Raw genomic sequence first — 19,878 nt, forward strand, 5'->3', positions numbered from 1 at the left:
TTAATGAGCTGAAAATGACGGTATCTTTTTGAATTACTGGTGAATGTAGGAATTGAGCCAATACGATTTGATTCTCTTTATATTAACCACCTCTCTCCAGGAAAAAAATATTCAGAAACTAAGAAAGACTTATGTGTTAAGTTTTATTGTCTCTGAAATTACTGAGGGATATATATTCATTTTTATTTAAGAAAAGTAAGCATACTATAACATCATCTGGAATCAATATAGTGTGGTGGTGATCATTTTCAAATAGCAACAGTTAAGGACTACTTCTATTTGAAAAATTGTGATAGACTAAGTAGACAGTTTTGCAATTATAATATGTATTTAATGAGGGATCCTGAGTTCTGCACATTTAATTATCTTTAACAAATGTTTGACCTATCTCTTAAAAAACTTTATACAAGGATTCAAACCTTATGTTACTAAAAAATGGACTAGCTCCAGATAAATTATTATCAAATTTAAAAGAAAAAAATCAAAGGTCATTTTGAAAAAGAATCTTCATGAACTAGTTGATAACTTCGTACGGATTCAACAACCGCTGTGATAGTCATCATAGTATTATATGTTTACTTTCTTCCAAACCCTAGTTCTATCTTCTCTATAAATCAGCGCGGACTGATTTTTTTAGTTAGAACGTAGAAACTATTCTTAGAATCTCATTTAAAATTTCTGTTTGGGGGCTGAAATCAGTCGTGTGTAATGAAGGTGAATTTTGCCTATGCACGGGAAATGGATGGCTAGCTACTTTCTGTGATGAGACCACTGGATAAGTGCCATATGATTTTATCTAAACTATTAGCACATATCATTTGTATGAGTAAATACACAGAAAATATAAAAACATATGTTTTCTTTTCTGGATATACATATTAAATGTTTAAAGCAAGTTCCTGTTAGTATTTTCATAATCACCTCCAATTAACTATAGTTCAAACTCTTTTTTTTCTGTCCCATGTTTTCTCTTTCCCACCTGTGGATACATAGGCATAAGTAAGTAAATAATATCATTCTAATACAAGGCATTAGGGTAAAAAGATACAATAGAATAGATTAACTGCTGTTTTACTCTAAATACAGTAATCGTCATCTTCTATTATGGAGTCATCAGCTTTTAAAAAGAAAGTCCTGTCTTCCATATCTCATTCCCTTTTGGTATCTTGAAATGGCGTGAACTTAAAACAAGTGTTTCACTGACAGTACCTGTGCCTCTCAAGACAAAGTATCAAAATTCTTAAAATGCTTAAATTTAAAGATATTAAAATATCCTAAAAATATTTAAAGATACCTCTCCATCAAAAGTGATGTGGTATCATTATGTATCATTCTTTCCAGGAAAAATTAAACAAGAACAAATCTATAAAAAATTGCCAAATAATATGTCAAGTCCATTTTTTGAAAAAGAATGACTTGGCAAGATCAGAAGTAAGTGTTTGTTGTCTGTTTAATCCACATTATGTGTCCTTCCTGAATTATACAAGGGGGCCTGACGCCCCACATCCACGTGTAGTTTGTATCTTAGTGAAATGATTCAGTAACAACTCTGGCTTTATATAGCATTTTATTGCCTTATCTGTCATTCTTATCAGCGCGGCTACTTAATTTTTATTCACAGTATTTCCTTTTATTTCGTTCCTGTGTGGCTAGAGATTAAATAATAACCAAAGTCAACATTACTCTGTTTGGGCTTGAGAGCAAGACTCAATGAGAGACTATTGGGAAGCACCCAGCCTTGCCGGGAGGTGGGGGGACGTACCGATGCTTTCCTTAGAGACCCTTACGTCCCCTCACCTGCTCAATTGCGTTTGTCACTCGCAGCCCGTCACTCAGTGTCAGTGTCTGAGCACATCTTGCAGCGATATCGAAACTGTTATTTTACCATAAACCTTTCCTTAAAGTCGGTCTTGACCAAAATTGGATGCAGATCATATTCAAACTAAATACCACTAACCCCTCTTATGGTAATGTTGATAGCGTTTTAAAACTGATGAAGCTTAAAATGGAAATCGAAGAAAGTAATCTCTGTCAAGGTTCTGGCATCAATTCCATTTCTCAATTGTGATTTTGAGCCCTGTGAGAGAAATTTCTCCCGTCTGTCCTTGGAGAATAGAGAATTCCTTTCTGCATTCTCTGGTCAGCTGCATCGCAGGTACGAGAGTACTTTTAGCTCCAGGACAGAATTACTGAGATGAGAGATAATGACCCCGAATCAGATACAGCGAAGAATCCTTTCCCCAAAACCATCAGCTCTGAGCACCTTAAAGCAAAGCAAAGGATGTAAAACCATTCGCCAAAACCCTGGTTTGCAATTTGGAGGATCGTGATTTCTACATAAGAGAACTGTTATGGGGTGCCTGGATGACTCGGTCGGTTAAGCCTCCAACTCTTGATTTCACCTCAGGTCAGGGTCTCACAGTTCCCAAGTTCCAGCCCCGTGTTGGGCTCTGTGCAGAGCCTGCTTGGGACTCTGTCTCTCTCCCTCTTTCTCTGCCCCATCCCTTTTGCCCTCTATCTCCCTTTCAAAATAAATAAAATTAAACTTTATTTAAAAAGAGAGAGAACTGGGATGTCTGGCTCTGGATACTTCGCTGTATCAGAGTAATCAGGGGAAAAAAAAATCAGTCTACAGATTGACACAGGTTTTAAAAATGAAAATTCCTCCTGCCACTCACAGCTCTCAGGCTTTTCCTGCCCTGCCTTTCTGAGACCAAGGGCACGAAAGTAATTAGTAGATTAGTGTTGCTAATCGGTAGATTAGTGTCACTTGGCCTCTTGTGTCTTGAAGTAGTGACGAGAACCATAAAGACATCTTTCTCGTGAAAGTTATGTCACAACCTGTTTCCTTACATTTCATTATGTTCTTTTCTTTCAAGTCTTTTCCTTCTCTACCATTTCCAACAAAGCAGGGGAAATAAATCAGTCTCAGAAGACAGGAAAAATCAACACAGTGGGATGCCCTTTTCTTCCGGCACTGTTCGGGCTCATAAAGAGGCTCGTGTAGACGGACCACTTAACGACCAGCCCGCGTCGGCAAGAACATTCCCACTGGTATCTGATGAGGACGCCTTGAGTACCCACGGTACTCTTTATAAGGAAACCGTAGATCCAAGACCAACAAATTCAGACTTTTTGCTAAGAACAGATTTCATAGACTCACTTTTACCCAGAACGAAAGGCAGGAGTAAGTCCCTGAGGGGCCCGAGAGAAATGTTTCAGAGGATGTGGAATCAGCCAGTCTGCTTCCCTCAGAGACCAGTGTGGGAACTTCCCAAGAGACCAGAGACCACAGATCTGCAGCACTGGCAGAGCAACGGGCGGGAAGGTAGAAAGGAAAGCCCTGGAACCTGTCCAAACCAAAGAGGTAGCGGGAAGCCCCTGCCGAGAGCCGGGGATACGCAGGCAGCAGAGAGAGAGGAAATGAGGCCAGGTGATTCACTGCCTGTGTTGGGAACAGAACACGTGGCATCTCCATCTTCAGACTCTTCCTGTTTCTCTCCTTCACCTCGCTCCTCCTTCTCCACTTTGCCAACTGTGTCAAGAACTGTGGAGCTCCAGTCAGAGCCTCATGCCGCCATTTCTCCGGCTGACTGTTCCTTGGAACTTTCTCCTTCGACGCCTGGCATTTTGCATTCTCCAGTCTTTAGGAGAGAGGCACCCGTGTGTATGCTGACTGTCGAAGCCGAAAGGAACATTTTCGAAATTCTTCCCGAACCACCCCGTATCTCTCCTCCTCCAACTCCTGTTGCTTTTTCCTATCTTCCTCCTTCCCATCCTCCTCCTCCACTTCTTCCGCTGTCCGGCCCCCCTTCCCCTCCCTCTACTTCTCCTTCCCTCCCTCTCCCCTTCCCTCCTTCCCTCCCTCCACCATGCCCCCCTCTTCCTTCTCCACTGTCTCCTCCCCCTTCGGTTCCGTCCACCAGGTGTGTCCCTATACCAGCTGTTAAAGGTACTGTCGGTGTAACACCAGCAGAGGAAAGGACGTCCTCTGGGACACAGCTGCCAGCATCCACCACGGAGTGCAAGGCGGATCCCCGAAGGGAACCAAAAGGCATCCTCAAGCATATTAAAAACGTAGCAGACCTTGAAAAGTCAGTAGCTAACATGTACAGTCAAATAGAAAAAAACTTCCCACCAATGCACAACTCAGACCTTGAAACTAGTTGCCCTCCAGAGACAGAAAATGTGGAAATGACCTCTGGACAAAACCAGGGGAATTTGCACAGGATTGTCGAGGGAACTGAAAACCGACCTCACAGCGAATCTACTTCCCTGTAATGTTGCTCTTCGTGTTTTAACCGGACAACTCTTTTGTTGACCATAATCTTCGAGTGGAGGCAAATGGGAACGTTAGAGAAGATTCCATTCTTTTACCCAAAACTCCGTGCAGTGCTGTTTTTTCCCTCATTTTTTACTTTTAAAGATTATTAACCTCATCGTTTCTAACTCATATTATAGATTTACCTTAATTTTCTTAACTACGAAGTAGCATTATTTGTCTACGTTTGTTTTAAAAAGTAAGTAATTTCAGTCTATTTTTCAGTGGGAATATGTGGGCAAGAAAGTTAGATATCCAACTTAAACCAATGGTTTGTTAACATGTTAATGCAGTAACGTCTACATTTACTTCCTGATCATAGTTTTATTTGAGTGCTCCAGGAAAAAAAAAAAAAAAAAAAAAAGCAAACTGTTAAAATAAGCTAAAAAAATGATATCATAGGTTCTGTTTCTTCCTTGAAGCCTATGTATTTGGTAAGATTAAATACTACCAAAGTAAAAATGTTATGTATCTAGAAATGTAGGAGTTGACAGACATTATGGTGTTCCAAAATAAATCCCAGGTGCTATAAGATGTAGTCATCTGTTTTCTTACATGAACAGTCTTCAGTCTGGCTTGCTTTTATCTTACTAGTGTGCTTATACAGTTGAAAAATCTTTTATGTTTTCAGTTACTGTCTTAGTCTACTTATTTCTCATTATGCTTTCTCTTCCCCTCTTTATAATGAAAATAAATCTTGAGCTGTTGGCTTTTATAAGACATTTCATTGTTCCCACAGATGTTGACAGGGACCTTTGGTTTTGCTTGCCCACATTATGTTATCATCTTGTCATTATAATTTTATCATAAGATTCTCTTTCAAAGAAAATATTTATCTCAGTTTAATAAAGAAATTCTAATTAGTTTCACCAAAATAAAGTTAACTAAATGTCTACAGAGGTTTATCTAGTATGAATTTAGTTGCTATTTGATTGATGAAAATTATAAATGTTTTTATTAAGTTTGTCAATAATATAAAACGTTTGCCTGCCGTAATTTTAGAACAGCATTATTGGCTTCATTTCTAGTTACCTTTAATTACTCTAGATAAATCATCCAAACTTATTTGTATAAATAAGATATAAAAACTTTAAATAGAAATCAAGAAAGAATATGTCTGGTGAAGTGTCATCAGTTTTATATAGGCTTTTACTCTTTGTTTTAAGTGAAGAAGATAAAAATTTATCCTCGAAAAAAAAAAAAAAAACAAAAACACGTTATGTTGTAGTTTTTCTCAGAACTCAACTTGGAAAATTCTTAAAGACCTCAGCTGAGCTAAGTGCTATCTTCCTATCTCTTTAATGAAAACTACACTTGACTAGCAAGTAATTATTCTGTTTTCCCACCTAACCCATGGAATAAATTTTATTTACTGGAAATCCCCACTTTAAATACAAGCGTAATTATTTGATTTATTCTGCAGTTTTAATATTGTAGAAGATAAAAGTTTGCACAGGAAAACAAAACATGGTTTCAAAATGTAGACCAAAATCTTACCAGGTGATCTCCATTGTAGATACCTAATATAGGCCCGTATAGTGCATCATTTCAAAGATTTTGTTCAGCTCTTACATTATGTGATATTTCTTCAAGAATTTGGTCTGTCATCCTTAATAGTATCAGATTTTTTGAAAAATCTATAAATCGAATTATTTTCATTAGCTCCTTTGCTTCAGATTCTTTTCATCCAAATCAAGAGTAATTTCCTTCTTGGGGTTTTTGAACCTGATTTTTTTCTGTCTTTCACTGAAACATTTCAGTTGGAATTTTTGTTGGCAGCTGGTCATATGCATTGGAAGTTATGCTATTTGGCGGACTCTGACAAGGTATTATTCATAATTGTGTAAGCCTTTCATTTGAGTGTGTGTGTTTTTTAAGCTATTTGTATCAACTTCTTGGATATGAGAAATTTTTAATATATTCTCTAAATAATTATAAAGAAATATTATGAAAACCCCAAATAACAGTTTTATGTAGGTATGTGCAGCCTGAGTTGTCACACTGTCCTTTTCTGTATCGTTTTTATAGTATTTGTTTAGTCTAAACATTTTATTAGTATATTACACTTTTCAAATGAAACATCCATTCCCATGTTTTCTATTTAATAGTTTTTTTATTTCATGTTCTATTTAGAGATCCCTGGATTCATTGTAAAAGTCTGTTCGAATGCCTTCTGCATGAGACCTATAAATATTCTTTGAGTTCTTAGGCCAAAATATTATTTCCCTTCTCAACCCATAAGCCCCCACAACCTGCCAACGAACCTCCAGAATCATAATACATTATTTGTCTTCTGCATTTATTATGTTCCAATTGTGCATAAGAAATTATTAGATGCCTTGATAAAAGATATAAGTAAGTTACCATATGTTTTCCTTATTATTAAATGCGTACAAATGGTATACAATGATAATTAACACACATGGAATACCATCTGCATAAAAATGCATCAGTATTATGTGACTTGTCTTGTAAGAGTCAACAGAAAGTCACATTAATTGAAAGCATACAGACAATTATACATATTGATTCTGTTCTGTACTTTTTCTAAGTCACTTTCTGCCTTTGAGCTGAGACAATCCAAATAACTACGTGAAAGACAACAAAAAGATTAATGGAAACAGTGTAGTTCATCTATTGGTATTTTATTCTCCACACGTAGGAAAAAGACTGCTACTGAAAAAAAACAAGCACCAAAAAAGGCAGCTTAAATATCCTGGAGAGTAAAGTCCAGCTTTCGTTGGACATTTATATCATGTATGTGACTCAATTCTCATTACTAAAACCTAATTATGAGCTTTCTCTGTCTCTGAAAGATATAAATCCAGTAAACTTCTAAATGCTTTAGAAGGATTATAATTTGCATAACTATTGGCAGAATCACAGAAGCAAAACTCACTGAAGGTCCATTTCAGATAATAAATTGCGACAGGATTAACTAAGCATTATATTACCATTATTACCAACCATTTCAATCAGCAATGCCTTAACCACTTAAGATTTGTTCAGATAAGTAGACTTCTTTTGTAAAGGCCTTGTAATATTTTAAAGAAATTTTCTACAGATATTGTTTTGTTGGACTTTAAAGTTATGGGTGCCTCTTCGTAGCAGTTACTAGCTTTATATACTCAGTCTTTCGCACCATACTATACATATAACACTTTAGATCAACTGTTTAGTGAATGAGAAAAAATCTTTATAATTAAAGACATTCAATACTGAAAGCATTCTATATATATATATATTTTTCCCCTCTCAACTACAGTCAAACCTTTCCCCAACTTGTTGTCCATGAACTTTACAAATCCTTACGTAATATTGAATGTTTGGCTCTTATACCTCTGACAATAGTCAGCTCTTATATTATGTCTGATAATGTCCTTGACCCTTAAAGGCTAGTCAGTATTTTGCATTCATTATTTTTAGAATAAATTGATGCAAAGAGACAAAAGAAAAAAAAAAACCTTACAAATGTTTGGAAGAATATATTGTAGTCATTGAGGCAATTTTTTCATTCTGTACCAGTATGCTTTTCATGTCTAAAACAATCTTTTCCCCAAATGAGCATCTTATATACATTAAAACTTGTCTAGGATGCAGATGATATAGAATACTTTTGATCCACTTGACAATAACAGAGTCAAAGTGTGTTATTATACACCACTGGGATATAATAGACTGTGTATGGTTGAGTATCATATGGCATGTGGGTCTTGGCTGGTCACTGTTTTTAGTAAAGCAGGCATGAAACTTCGATCCTCCTGTCCTGATACTGCCACAAATTGTATTTCTCACTGAGACAATTTTTAGTAAAAATTACCTTCTCAGTGCCCCTCATATTTTTAAAAACACCCTTATCTATAATTTTATTTAATCTGAAACTCTAAGTTGTTTAATACTGATTTCTTTGTTTCTGCCTTGCAGGAGAGGGTATGCATCAGAGGTAAGGGCTTTATGGTATTGATATTATATCAAGCCTACTAGGAAAATATTTGCATTATAGGAAGGCCTGGTTTACATTCTTTCATAACCAGGATATTCTCCTTTATTTCAACAAAACTTACAAATGTGCTGTGCTATTTATTCTCTTGTGTACCTGTTACCGTTTTGTTTGGGGGTTTAAAGTGGGTGAACAAATACCAAGTTCTCACCTTTTCAAGGATAAATCATATTTTGCCTGAATTGCTGTTAGTTGATATTGTCCAGTATTCCACCAAATTTATTTCTTGGAAGCTATAAACCTAACGTAGCCACCTAGGATTCCTTAACTTTTATCCTTTTTACCAGTCCAAGGCTCCTTCCCAACATATTCAAGCTAAGATCGTAAAGAGTTGTGAAAGGTCAGACTGAGAAATCTCTGGCTTTCCATCGTGTTCGTTTGAGTCTGAGTCTGTGGAGACGATAGTGGGCGTTCTGGCCAGTGGCATCTGGCTGGCCCCTTGGAGAGTCGTACTGCCGATGAGGCCACCGAGAACCCAGCAGAGTTTAGCAGACAGCTTCCCAGTCAAGATAGTGAAATGAGTGTGCACCCTGATTGACCAGTAGTGTAGAAATGCACAAATCCTAACGTGTTTGGAGATCAAGACGAATGAATTTAAGAATAACTGGTTTTCGGGGACAATTATAACAGCTAACAGACCGGATCAGGATATCTCTAGCTCCAACTTCCTGCTTCCTTAAGTGAGTGCCTTAACTAGACCAGCTCGCTCACAGCCGTGTCGTGGAAACTGTAGCCCTTCAATCTCATAGCTGTCCTGCTGGTCCTTTCAAATGTCTGGTTCACTGCTGGAACTTCTCCCGGAACTTCTGTGCCCACATTCCCAGTGCTTCCTGTAAGATTCATGTTGTGTAGCTGACACGCCCCCACCCCTCAAAGCGTGGGTAAGCCACAGTTTGATAAATTATCGTGAAACGGACCAACAGAGACCTGGTTTCCTTTCAGTAAGTATGGGTGAGGTTGGGAGGCAGTAAGAAGTGATCCCCACGAAATCAGAGGAAGGACGATTTCCCTAATCACAAAGAACCTCCGAAAGTGTGCTTAATGCCTGACTGTAAGCAACTCATGTTTTGGTAAAAAGAAAAATGGGGAGCATTTCTTAAATATTGATGATGAGTATATTACAACTGTGTCGTGATTTTGTGTGCTCTCCCCTTCTCACTAATGAACCTGATTGCATTTAATGTGATTGGGGAGAAAAAAAAGGGGCAATTTGAAACAAGGTTAGACTTGTTCAAAAGGATTCTGTGGCACTTAAAGTGCTTTTAAAATCATAAGCAACTATATTAAGTTTGTACTAAAAAGTTATTTATAAGTTTCTTATTAAGGTGATTTGAAGTTAATCACAACAATGATGAGATTTTTTTGCAAATCCCTATTTTATGTTCTAACATAAATCGTCAAAATATCGGTTGCTATCACATGAATGATCAATCATAATCCCAAGGTAACCAGTTTTAAGCTGTGGCCCTCTTTTTTCTCTCTTTTCAATCACGATCTTCCTTTTCCACCCGAAGTCTTTTCTAAACCTTGTTCTATTTTAACTTCCTTTGGCAGCAACAGCAACTGCTGAGGCCTTCTCTTCTTAAACCAGAGGTATCAGTTTTCTTTTCTTTTCAACCTCGCTGAGCCTTCGGAATTAAGGCCCGTTCTACCTGTAGGCAGACTGGGTGACTGCCAACACGATTGTACAAGACAGACAGGAGGTGGTTAAACATGAACACAAATAAGTAGGCAAGAAAATCACTCCTCTCCTGCTGGCGGTGGGGGGGGGGGGGGCTGAAATTCTGAACCCTTAGCTCCGTTCTCTAGGAGTTAGACAAGGAAGCCCTTGGCTCCTGTTGAAAACAAGCTCTCATTGAAAGAGACAGATCACGAACTTGATCATTCTCTTGTCTCAGTGAATCTAGATGCATCAGAACCCTTCCTGGGACCAGTCAGGGTTTGAGGAAAGAGCTCTGGCCTCTGTACTGAAATAAGGAAAAGTAGAAATTGGGTTGTGATTGACACTCTTAAATCATTTCATGGGATTCAAACATGATGCCTTTGGACACATGTCTATTTCAAAATGCCTAGGACATTTTCTGCTGCCATGAGAAAAAGATAATCAGAATTTTAAAATGAATGCACATAATTTATACTTGTATGCACTATGCACTATCTAAATTTTTTAAAATAATGTTTATTTTAAATGTATCTTTCTTTTGGCATAGTTGGCTGCCAAAGTGCGATCCAAGTGGTTAAGTGGTTAGAATTGACTCTCTAAAATTTGGAGGTTGAGTGACAGGAATATTCAGCTTTTGTAAACTTTTAGCTAAAATTTCTAGGAAGACATTCCCATAGACTACTGAATCAGATAACTTGGACTTAAGATCCGAATGGCAATTACTCTATGCAAAACCATAGTCAAGATATGCTCCTTCCGTTTCATCGTCCCCAAAATCTTGGCAGTAATATTGAATATACAAGCTCCTACCTCAGCCACCGGAGCACGGTAGGAAGAAACTCAGCAAATGGTAGTAATACTGTTGCTTTTGTTTGCATTAGTATACACGTTTATACTTTGTCAGTAATTTGCTAAAATAATTCTATCTTGTCTGTGTGGTCAGAAAAAATGTGGGGCAACAGGGACTGCATGGGGCAGTGGAAAGAGTTGACAGCCCCAGTCTGTTCAGGCCAATTAGGGAGCCTGATGGTTGCTATGCCTTCCTTCATGTATGTATGTGTCTGTGTATCTATGTACGTATCTATGTATCTATCTATGTACCTATTATCTATAATCTGTTATCTATCATGTATCTACCTATCATCTGTCTACCTACCTATCATCCATCTATCTGTTAACTATCTATCATCTACCTCTGCAGAGTTGATGCTCTGCCCTTCAGTAACTGATGATATAAGAATCCAAGAGGGACCCTTCAGATGATTCCCTTCTATCAGCTTCTGTCTTTTCCCACCTAGCTCAGACAACACAGTGACTGATTGAATCCAGGATTAAGTTTCCTGGATTCCTTTCCAATTGCTTCTATCCTTCTGTGATATTTTTTAAGTCATCTGATAACAGGTATATATATCCTATTCTCCCTTTAGGAGAATAAAAGTGTGTGTCTGTAAAGGAAATTATTTGATTCTAACTCTGAAAATCTGAAATTCACTCAGTTGCATTATGTTTCCATAAATACTTGTTTTTCATTATTGCCAAAAGTTATCAAAATTCAAAATGACTTTTGTTTTTTGTTTTTTTTTTTCAACGTTTATTTATTTTTGGGACAGAGAGAGAGACAGAGCATGAATGGGCGAGGGGCAGAGAGAGAGGGAGACACAGAATCGGAAACAGGCTCCAGGCTCTGAGCCATCAGCCCAGAGCCTGACGCGGGGCTCGAACTCACGGACCGCGAGATCGTGACCTGGCTGAAGTCGGACGCTTAACCGACTGCGCCACCCAGGCGCCCCCAAAAATGACTTTTGTTTTTAATTGTTGTAACGACACATAACTTGAGATCTTCCCTCTTAAATTTTACATGGATAACACAGTGCGGTTGACTATAATAACAGTGTTGCATAAAGGATCTTTAGAACTTTCCATTCTGCTTCACTGAAACTTTATACCAGTTGAAAGCGGTTCCACATTTCTCCCTCCCCCACCCCGTGGCCATATCATTATAGATTGGCAATTTTAGACACCTTGTTCAATGGGATCATGCAGTATTTATCCTTCTGTGACTGGCTTATTTAACTTAGCATAACGTTCTCAAGGTTCATCCATGTTGCTGCATATAACAGCAACCCCTTCTTTTATAAGGCTGAGTGATATTCGCTGTATTTATGTACTGCATTTTCTTTATCCATTCTTCCACTGATGAACATTTAGGTTTCAACTTCAAAATCTGTTGGTGGTCTTTTCTCAGTCTCCATATGCATGACACTCAACACGCATTGGCCAAAGAGTTTAAAAGCATTAGTTCAGAAATCAGTTTGCTTCATTTAAACCAGTATAATTGTGTTGGGTTTTAGATGCGTCAAAAGTCCAAGCCTACAGATAAGAAAAATATAGGTAGAGAGATTTATATTTAAAGTGTTTAGTTTGAATAACTTAAATTTAGACTTTAACTGTGTCCCAATTCTTATTGACCTCATTTCCCACTACCATTTTCTGTAATGAGCACTTTTTGTTGAAATATAACTACAGACATAAAAGTAAGCAAGTGATACTGCACAGCAGGAAAAAGTTTTACAAAATGCACACCCCCTACTAGCTCTCTAGAAGCCTGTCCATACCAACACCCGGATATTATTTCTCCTTTCCGCCAGTGACTCAGCCGGCTTGTTTGTTTTTTCCTAAGATAAGTATGTTAGGTAAATAAATAAATAAATAAATAAATAAAAAAAAAATTTCAGCTTTGTTTAAGTATATTTGACAAAACCATAAGAAATTTAAAGTATACATTGTTGTGATTTGCTATTTGGTGAGAACAGTTATCTTTTTTACCAAATTTCAATTACACAGTTATCAACTGCAGTCACCATGCTATACATTCAATCCTCAGACCATTCTCATCTTGTAGTTAAAAATCTGTACCCTTTTCCCAACTTCTCCCCACCTCCCCCAGCCCCTGACAACCACTTTGCTAATCTTTGTCTTTATGAGTTTGCCTTTTTATTTTTATATATTTTTGTACTCCATGTATGAATGATACCATCCAGTATGTGTATTTTTATGTCTGGCTTGCTTTCCTTAATGTAACACTCTCAGCTGCCACCCATGGCCAGACTTTCTTTTTAAATGTAGACTTGTAGTGCACGGTGGCAAGACGGTAGCCAGTGAGGTTTATCCAAGGTACTCTTACCACTGATTGGAAATTTTTCACTGGCTTCTAACACACATATCTGTTTGTCTGTGTTTCAAGCTTATGTAAATAGCATTATATAGAATCGTGTGTTTCTTTTGCCCATCACTCTGTTTGGGAGGTTCATCTCTGTGACTGTGTGAGGTAGGTGTGTGTATCTCATGGACTTCTGCTTTGGTTCTGGTTTTTGGCTTTTACAAGTGATGTATTTTGGTGCACATTTATACTCATTTATGTTCAGCATATAAACTGAACTATACTGAATTTTTGTCAAAGGATATGCATATATTTGACTTTAGTATTACTGCCAAACATTTTCCAAAGGATTTGGCACATTTATAATCTCTCCAAAAGTATGTGAGACTTCCAGCTACCCCATGTCACTGCCAAAACATGTGACTGCTGATCTTGATGTTTGCTTGTTTTAGCCATTCTTGTGGGCAGACTGAATTAGTTGTTTTGTTTTTCTTTTTCAATTTATTCTTATTTATTTCGAGAGAGAGCAAGTGGAGAAAGGGCAGGGAGAGAGGAAAAGAGAATCCCAAGCAGGCCCCTCACTGTCAGCCCAGAGCCCAACTCAGGGCTCAATCTCATGGGCTGTGAGAGCACGACCTGAGCAGAAATCAAGAATTGGATACTTAACCGACGGAGCCACCCAGGTGCACCTTAGAATTAGCAGGTTTTAAAATGTAAACATCACTGAGCGGTCTCACACATTAATGTTGTGTTGAATTAATGTATAAATTATCATCATCATATCCTTTAATAAAAATAAATGTAATGAATAGAAGTGCTCCGGGTACTATGAAGCTGTTCTTAGGAAATGAAAAAATGCTAAAGATAACATTATAATTCCTTCAGGCTAAAGTCTGTTAATAAAACAAGTTAAAATACAGTGAAATATTTTCTACTGGTAGTTTGTAAAGTTACCCAAGAACAAGTGAAATGCTCATCTGTAATCTTTAATAGATTCACCTAATAGATCTAATAGACTCACCATTAGAAAAAATGTATTTTTTTTTACCCCCTCCATTCTAATGACATAACTTTATTTCATGTCAAATAGTTGGAGCCAGAAAAAAATGCTGAATATGTTTAACTAACATTTGACATTAAAGTTTGTTGGCAGGAGTGTTCTGAGAGTCATGGGGATTCTAGGTCTGGAAATCTAAATTCATAAGATATGAAATGTGATAAGAATTTATTTTCAAATGCAATTTCTCTTTTTGAACAATAGGAGTTATCCATGGAGTCTGGAATTGATCCTGGCCAGGAATTTGGACAAGATTATTACAGTTATGAGCATGGGTACATCTTCAGATTTTTTTTTATCCAGTATCAATATTTTTATGAAAAATGAGTTATTAGATATTACTAGCATTTGTGTTGCAAATGTGATTTCATCCATTTCATCCTTGAAAATGAATTATGTATCTACTTTTAGTTTCAATCAGGTTTTATCCATTTTTTTAACATTCACTTCTGGTTTGATGTTCTATGCTGATATTGACCACAACTCTAATGAAGCAGTAAAATAATTCAAACTTATTTAAATGAGGAATAGAATTCAAACATATTTGCTCAATTCCTGAATTCACCATTTATTTCATAGGGTATGTTTAATATTTGATGTAACTAGTCAGCCTCAAGACTTGCCCAAGAGAAATTAGGAAGAAAACATACTTTAGAACCCAGTAATAAGCATTTCAAGCCACCCTACACACATGTTAACTGCTTTCCCAAAACACAGAAAGAAAATGTAAATACCATTCCAGATCATGTCTGAAGCAGGTCTTTGCTGTAACTATAGAGACATTATGTTGTGAACAAGCTATTAGTTTTACAAAGAACCTATTTCATGTTCTAAATTCTTCAACTCATTAAGGAACGATATGCTGTTCCCTTCACACTAGCCTCTCCCCTAACCTGAATCTGAAATAACCTGGTTCTTTTTGCTGTTATTCCAGGGCACCGTCATGGCAAAATCCATTGGCCATCAGGTTGTAGTTCTTGCTCTATGTTTTTAGTAACTAGTTGATAAGGAGCATGATAGGTGCTGTAAATAGATGTCTGTTGATTGAGTGATGAAGACAAAGAAGAACACCGAGATCAGTCAAGGTTACACGGACCACACAGAAACGTGTTGAAAGTTGTAAGTTTCTGTTACAGGTATGAGATGCCTCAGTATGGAAGCCGTCGCCGTCTCTTACCGCCAGCTGGACCAGAGGAGTATGGTGAGGTGGTTGGTGAAGCCGAGGAAGAATATGAGGAGGAAGAGGTAATGTGATGTGTAACCCTATTTGAATAGCAGGCTACAAAATATTTCAAAAATCAGAACTCCCATTCACTTAGTACATGTTTTTCATGGAAATTTCATTATGTGGACCATTTCATCACCTTGTTTATAGAAGGAAATTCATTACTGTGTATGTTTAACTTATTTCCTATGATAAAATGTTAAACACCTGGAATAAAGCCACAATGAAGTTTATATCTTCTAAAATCCTAAATGTGACTCCATAAAAATAACATAATCAAATTCATAAAAAGTATTTTGCAAAACAATGGTCACTTTGGTTCCCACATTATCCAGCATATCTAAAAATCATGAAAACAGTATAGTTGTCAAACAGAAGGAAAGCATTACCACCAATATTTTTAATGGAATTCTATCACTTAGTTTTAATTAACAGGAGTCATTTATAATTTCCTGATTATTTAAAATTTTAAGAAAACACAAAGTGTTTAATCAACGTGTAGGGATGGGAGAGAGAAGAGTTAACGATTACTTCTTTCTCTTTTGATCTAAGACGCAAAATAAACTCTGAATAAGAAAAAGAAATGTGAAAGCGTTAGATTCTGGTAATACAAAGTACAAGCCAAAATAAAATACTTTTTTGTGATCACCCTGTGCCTGGATGCAGTGGGGTGAACGGTGGAGAGCCGCCTGCTCATTCTCTACAAGTAGTTACAACCTGCAGGTTCATCCCTGCCCAACTTGTGTGGGACAAGGTCACCTGGTAACCGTCCCCCAGCTGACACTTCACTTGCATTTTCGTGATTTTCAGGAAAAGGCAAAGAAAATTAAAAAACCTAAAGTTGAAGTCAGAGAGCCTAGTGAGGAGGAGGAAGTGGTTGTCACCATCGAGAAGCCACCGCTGGCCGAGCCTCCCTGCACCACGTGGAAGAGGGCCAGGATATTCCCGATGATCTTCAGGAAAGTTAGAGGGCTGGCCGAGAGGAGGGGCGTCGTGGACCTCGAGAGTGAAGACTGGCAGCGACGCCTTGAGGAAGCAGACAAGGATTATCTGAAGCTCACCCTGGACCAAGACGAGGCCACAGAGAGCACGGTGGAGTCAGAGGAAGAATCCTCGAGCGACTACACAGAGTACAGCGAAGAGGAGTCGGAGTTCAGCGAGTCGGAGACCACGGAAGAGGAGTCTGAGTCGGAGACGCCCTCGGAGGAGGAGGAAGAGAGCTCTACCCCTGAATCCGAAGAGTCGGAGTCCACAGAGTCAGAAGGAGAGAAGGCCAGGAAGAACATCTTTCTGGCCAGAAGAAGGCCGGTTGTTGAGGAGGTCAAGGAGGTCAAAGGCAGGAAACGGGAGCCCCCTGAAGAGCCCGAGGAGGAGCCCAGGGAGGAGGAGGGAGGGCCAGCAGCAGAAGGGGAGAGCGAGCTGGCCTCCGTGGACGAGCCGGCAGGCCTGGAGGTCACCGAGGAGGGGAGCGCAGAGGCGGCCTCGGGGGAAGAGGGCTCGGCCAGCGAGGAGGAGTCAGAGCCGGCCAGTAGTGTTAGCAGCAGCAGCGAGAGCCAGTCTGGAGGGCCCTGGGGCTTCCAGGTGCCAGAGCAGGACAGCAGCAGGGACGCGCGCCGGGACAGGCATCCGGGAGGCTCCGAGGGCTACGACACGGCCCTCTGAGAGCAGGACAGGTGGGAGTGTGCGGTGCTCCTTGCTCTGTGTGCTGTGCCCTCTGTGTGCTCTCTGGGGTGACGCCTGCAGGGAGGTCGTGGGCCTCCTCTCTGTGTGACCTGACACTGGCATGCCCGAAAAGGGCAGCCCACGCTGTCCACGCGTATGTGTGCATTAGAGGGTGTCAGGGGACACGGACTCCCCTCTCTTCTGGGTCGTGGAAGACAAGTGACTAATCCATATTTAATACTTCCTAGTGGGGCTCCTGGGCATGCATCTGGCATCACGGCTCACCAGGGACGCCCGGCCTGGCCACGTGGCTTCATGAATCCATACGGGGGTTTCGGCTCAACTGCAGACCATAAAATCAGGACACAACTTGCAACAGTGACAGCTCTAAAAGTCCACTTTTGTCAATGTGTACATTTGAACTGGCCAAAAGTAGTATATAAAATACCACACAGGGGCGTAAATGTCCGACTCTTGATTTCAGTTCCAGTCATGATCTCACGGTTCACCAGGCTGAGCCCCGCGTCAGGCTCTGTGCTGACAGCACAGAGCCTGCCTGGGATTCTCTCTTTGCCCTTCTCCCATTTGCATGTGCGCTCTCTCTTTCTCGCTCTCTCTCAAAACAAGTAAACTTAAAAAAAAAAATCCCACACATGTTCAAACAGGTTTGTAGCTGGCGCTTGGAAATACTAGAAGCTAAATGAAATTAATTAAGTTTAAAAATGAAGTATATACCATTTCTTTTTCATTGTGGGTAGGGGTTAAAGATTTAGGAAAAAAGGAATTGAATTTTCACAAAACATTCTTCTGGGTAAGTAAACATAATAACTTTGCAAGATATACCTGGAAATCCAAAAAGTGTGGCTTACTTACTGCAACATGTTGGTGGTTCACATATTCCGAAAACGTGGAACTATTTAGTACTGGCTACCCTTCACTCCTTGTCGTTCCTGATGTGGACTGGTGAAAGAAAAATGCAGAAACGTTCATGTGTTCCAGTTGCTTACTAGAGGAAAGTTCACAATAATTTGTTTACTGTTTTGTGTATTGCTGGGTAAATTATTCAGGATGGGAAGATATTTTCGTTCAAGTTAACATACATCTAAGTGGAATATACAGAACATATATATTAAATGAAATATATTTAAATATATTTAAATGAAGTATCCAGAACACTAGGATGCTTCTCATTTGGCTAACAGGATTAATTAGGAATTAGAACAATGCAGGTTTAAAAAATATCTTTAAGATTTGGGGACAAGAAGGATTTTACGAACAGGCTATACTAATGCTGTGCCTGCCTTCTAAGCTGACCTCCCTGAAATGTGTAGCCACTGTCCAACAGTGGATGAGATCCTCACTCCGATACAAACAATACGCCTGTTTTTCACAGAGAGCAGTAACTTGATCTACAACAACACAAGTGCACCTGCAAAGTCAGCTCCTTAAGGGAGCCCCACTTGACTCTGAGAAGGGATGCCCTACCAGCCGTGGGCTGGGCCACGAATGGACAGTAGTTTCTTCCTACCTCTCTCCAGTCCTTTACCTCCGACAGCTTTGCATCACGGGTGTTGAATTTCACAAGCCTTGTAACCTTTGCCCCTCTGATTCCTGTGACAGTGACTCTTTGTCTTTTCTCCCAGCAGTGGGCCAGGAGACGGATGATCAAGCTGGTCGTGGACCGCGAGTATGAGGCCAGCTCCACTGGAGAAGACAGCGCCCCAGAGTGTCAGAGGAACCGTGTGCACCCTCGCGGCCCGCACAGCAACATCAATGGCAATATCTATATCGCACAGAACGGTTCCGTGCTGCGAACCCGCCGGGCCTGCCTCGCTGATACCTTAAAAGCCACTTCCCCCGTGCGCCTGGGGAGGCACTTTAAGAAACTCGACAAGTTGGCAGTGACACAGGAGGAGAATGTCCCCCTGAACACGTTGTCCAAGGGCCCGTTTTCCACCGAGAAGATGAACACAAGGCCCACTCTTGTCACGTTCGCCCCTTGCCCCGTGGGGACCGACAGCTCAGCAGGGAGGCCGCTGGGCCCCAGGCTGAAAAGCACAGTTGAACAGGAGGCCGACAGTAAGAACGTCAGGGACCCTCTGGAAGTCCACAGCGACCACACGCACTCAGACGACGAGGAGCTCTGGATGGGCCCCTGGAACAGCCTGCATATACCAATGACAAAACTGTGACTGGGGTTTTCTAAGAAGTTACTTTGATTTTTACTTCAGTTTTTAATGAACTGCGCTTTTTATTGTCGCTGACAAAATGACGTATGGGATTTATATCATGCACACAAGCGAAAACTTTGGAAAATATGCTTTAAACTTTAAAAAAAAAAAAAGACAAATTTGCACTCACTCACATTTGTATCAGTGAATTGTTCTTCCGGGAAAATCTTTTTTGGACAGACTCTCAATTCACTAAATAACATCTGACTTAAATGCATCACTTAGCTGTTTTGTTGGGTCTTGAATTTTTTTTTCATTATAATAAACAAGAAATAATTTACTAAGTCATCATTTATATTCTGTTGATTAACATAGATGACTCTTCATCTCCACCTTCACAGAACTTTTTTTGGTACATGCGAATTTTCTTTTCATTAAAAAATGGGAAAAAAATTTATATTAGAGGATTTTACAGGTAATGGGTTTATACAGCTGCTGTCTACACCATACTGATTTTTTAAAAGAATAATAGAATTACAAAGTGATAGCAAATGTGGGAATCTTCCGTAAATTATTAGGAATCATGAACCTCTTTTCCTTATTGTCCGATATAAAGTTT

At 39.2% G+C, this 19,878-nt stretch overlaps 1 protein-coding gene across 15 annotated transcripts in view; it reads left to right on the plus strand.

The window, feature by feature from the left end:
* PCDH15 (protocadherin related 15) overlaps nucleotides 1–19,603 on the plus strand; it is a 1,260,230-nt gene extending 1,240,627 nt beyond the window's left edge. For 3 of the 15 annotated variants that reach the window (XM_086679475.1, XM_086679476.1, XM_086679479.1), the window contains one exon: nucleotides 2,880–5,089. In XM_086679475.1, the coding sequence (XP_086535601.1) occupies nucleotides 2,880–4,281 (1,402 nt within the window). In that variant the 3' untranslated portion in view covers nucleotides 4,282–5,089. Of the gene's footprint in view, nucleotides 1–993; nucleotides 1,000–2,879; nucleotides 5,093–8,245; nucleotides 8,265–9,875; nucleotides 9,915–14,405; nucleotides 14,477–15,337; nucleotides 15,451–16,236; nucleotides 17,100–18,734 lie in introns of those variants that run through there. The other 12 variants (XM_086679477.1, XM_086679474.1, XM_086679478.1 and 9 more) reach the window with 8 other exon arrangements.
* Nucleotides 19,604–19,878: the final 275 nt, after the last annotated feature.

Source organism: Puma concolor, chromosome D2 (assembly GCF_028749965.1).
Source record: "Puma concolor isolate L17-30 chromosome D2, mPumCon1.1.hap2, whole genome shotgun sequence".
Classification (NCBI taxonomy): Eukaryota; Metazoa; Chordata; class Mammalia; order Carnivora; family Felidae; genus Puma; species Puma concolor.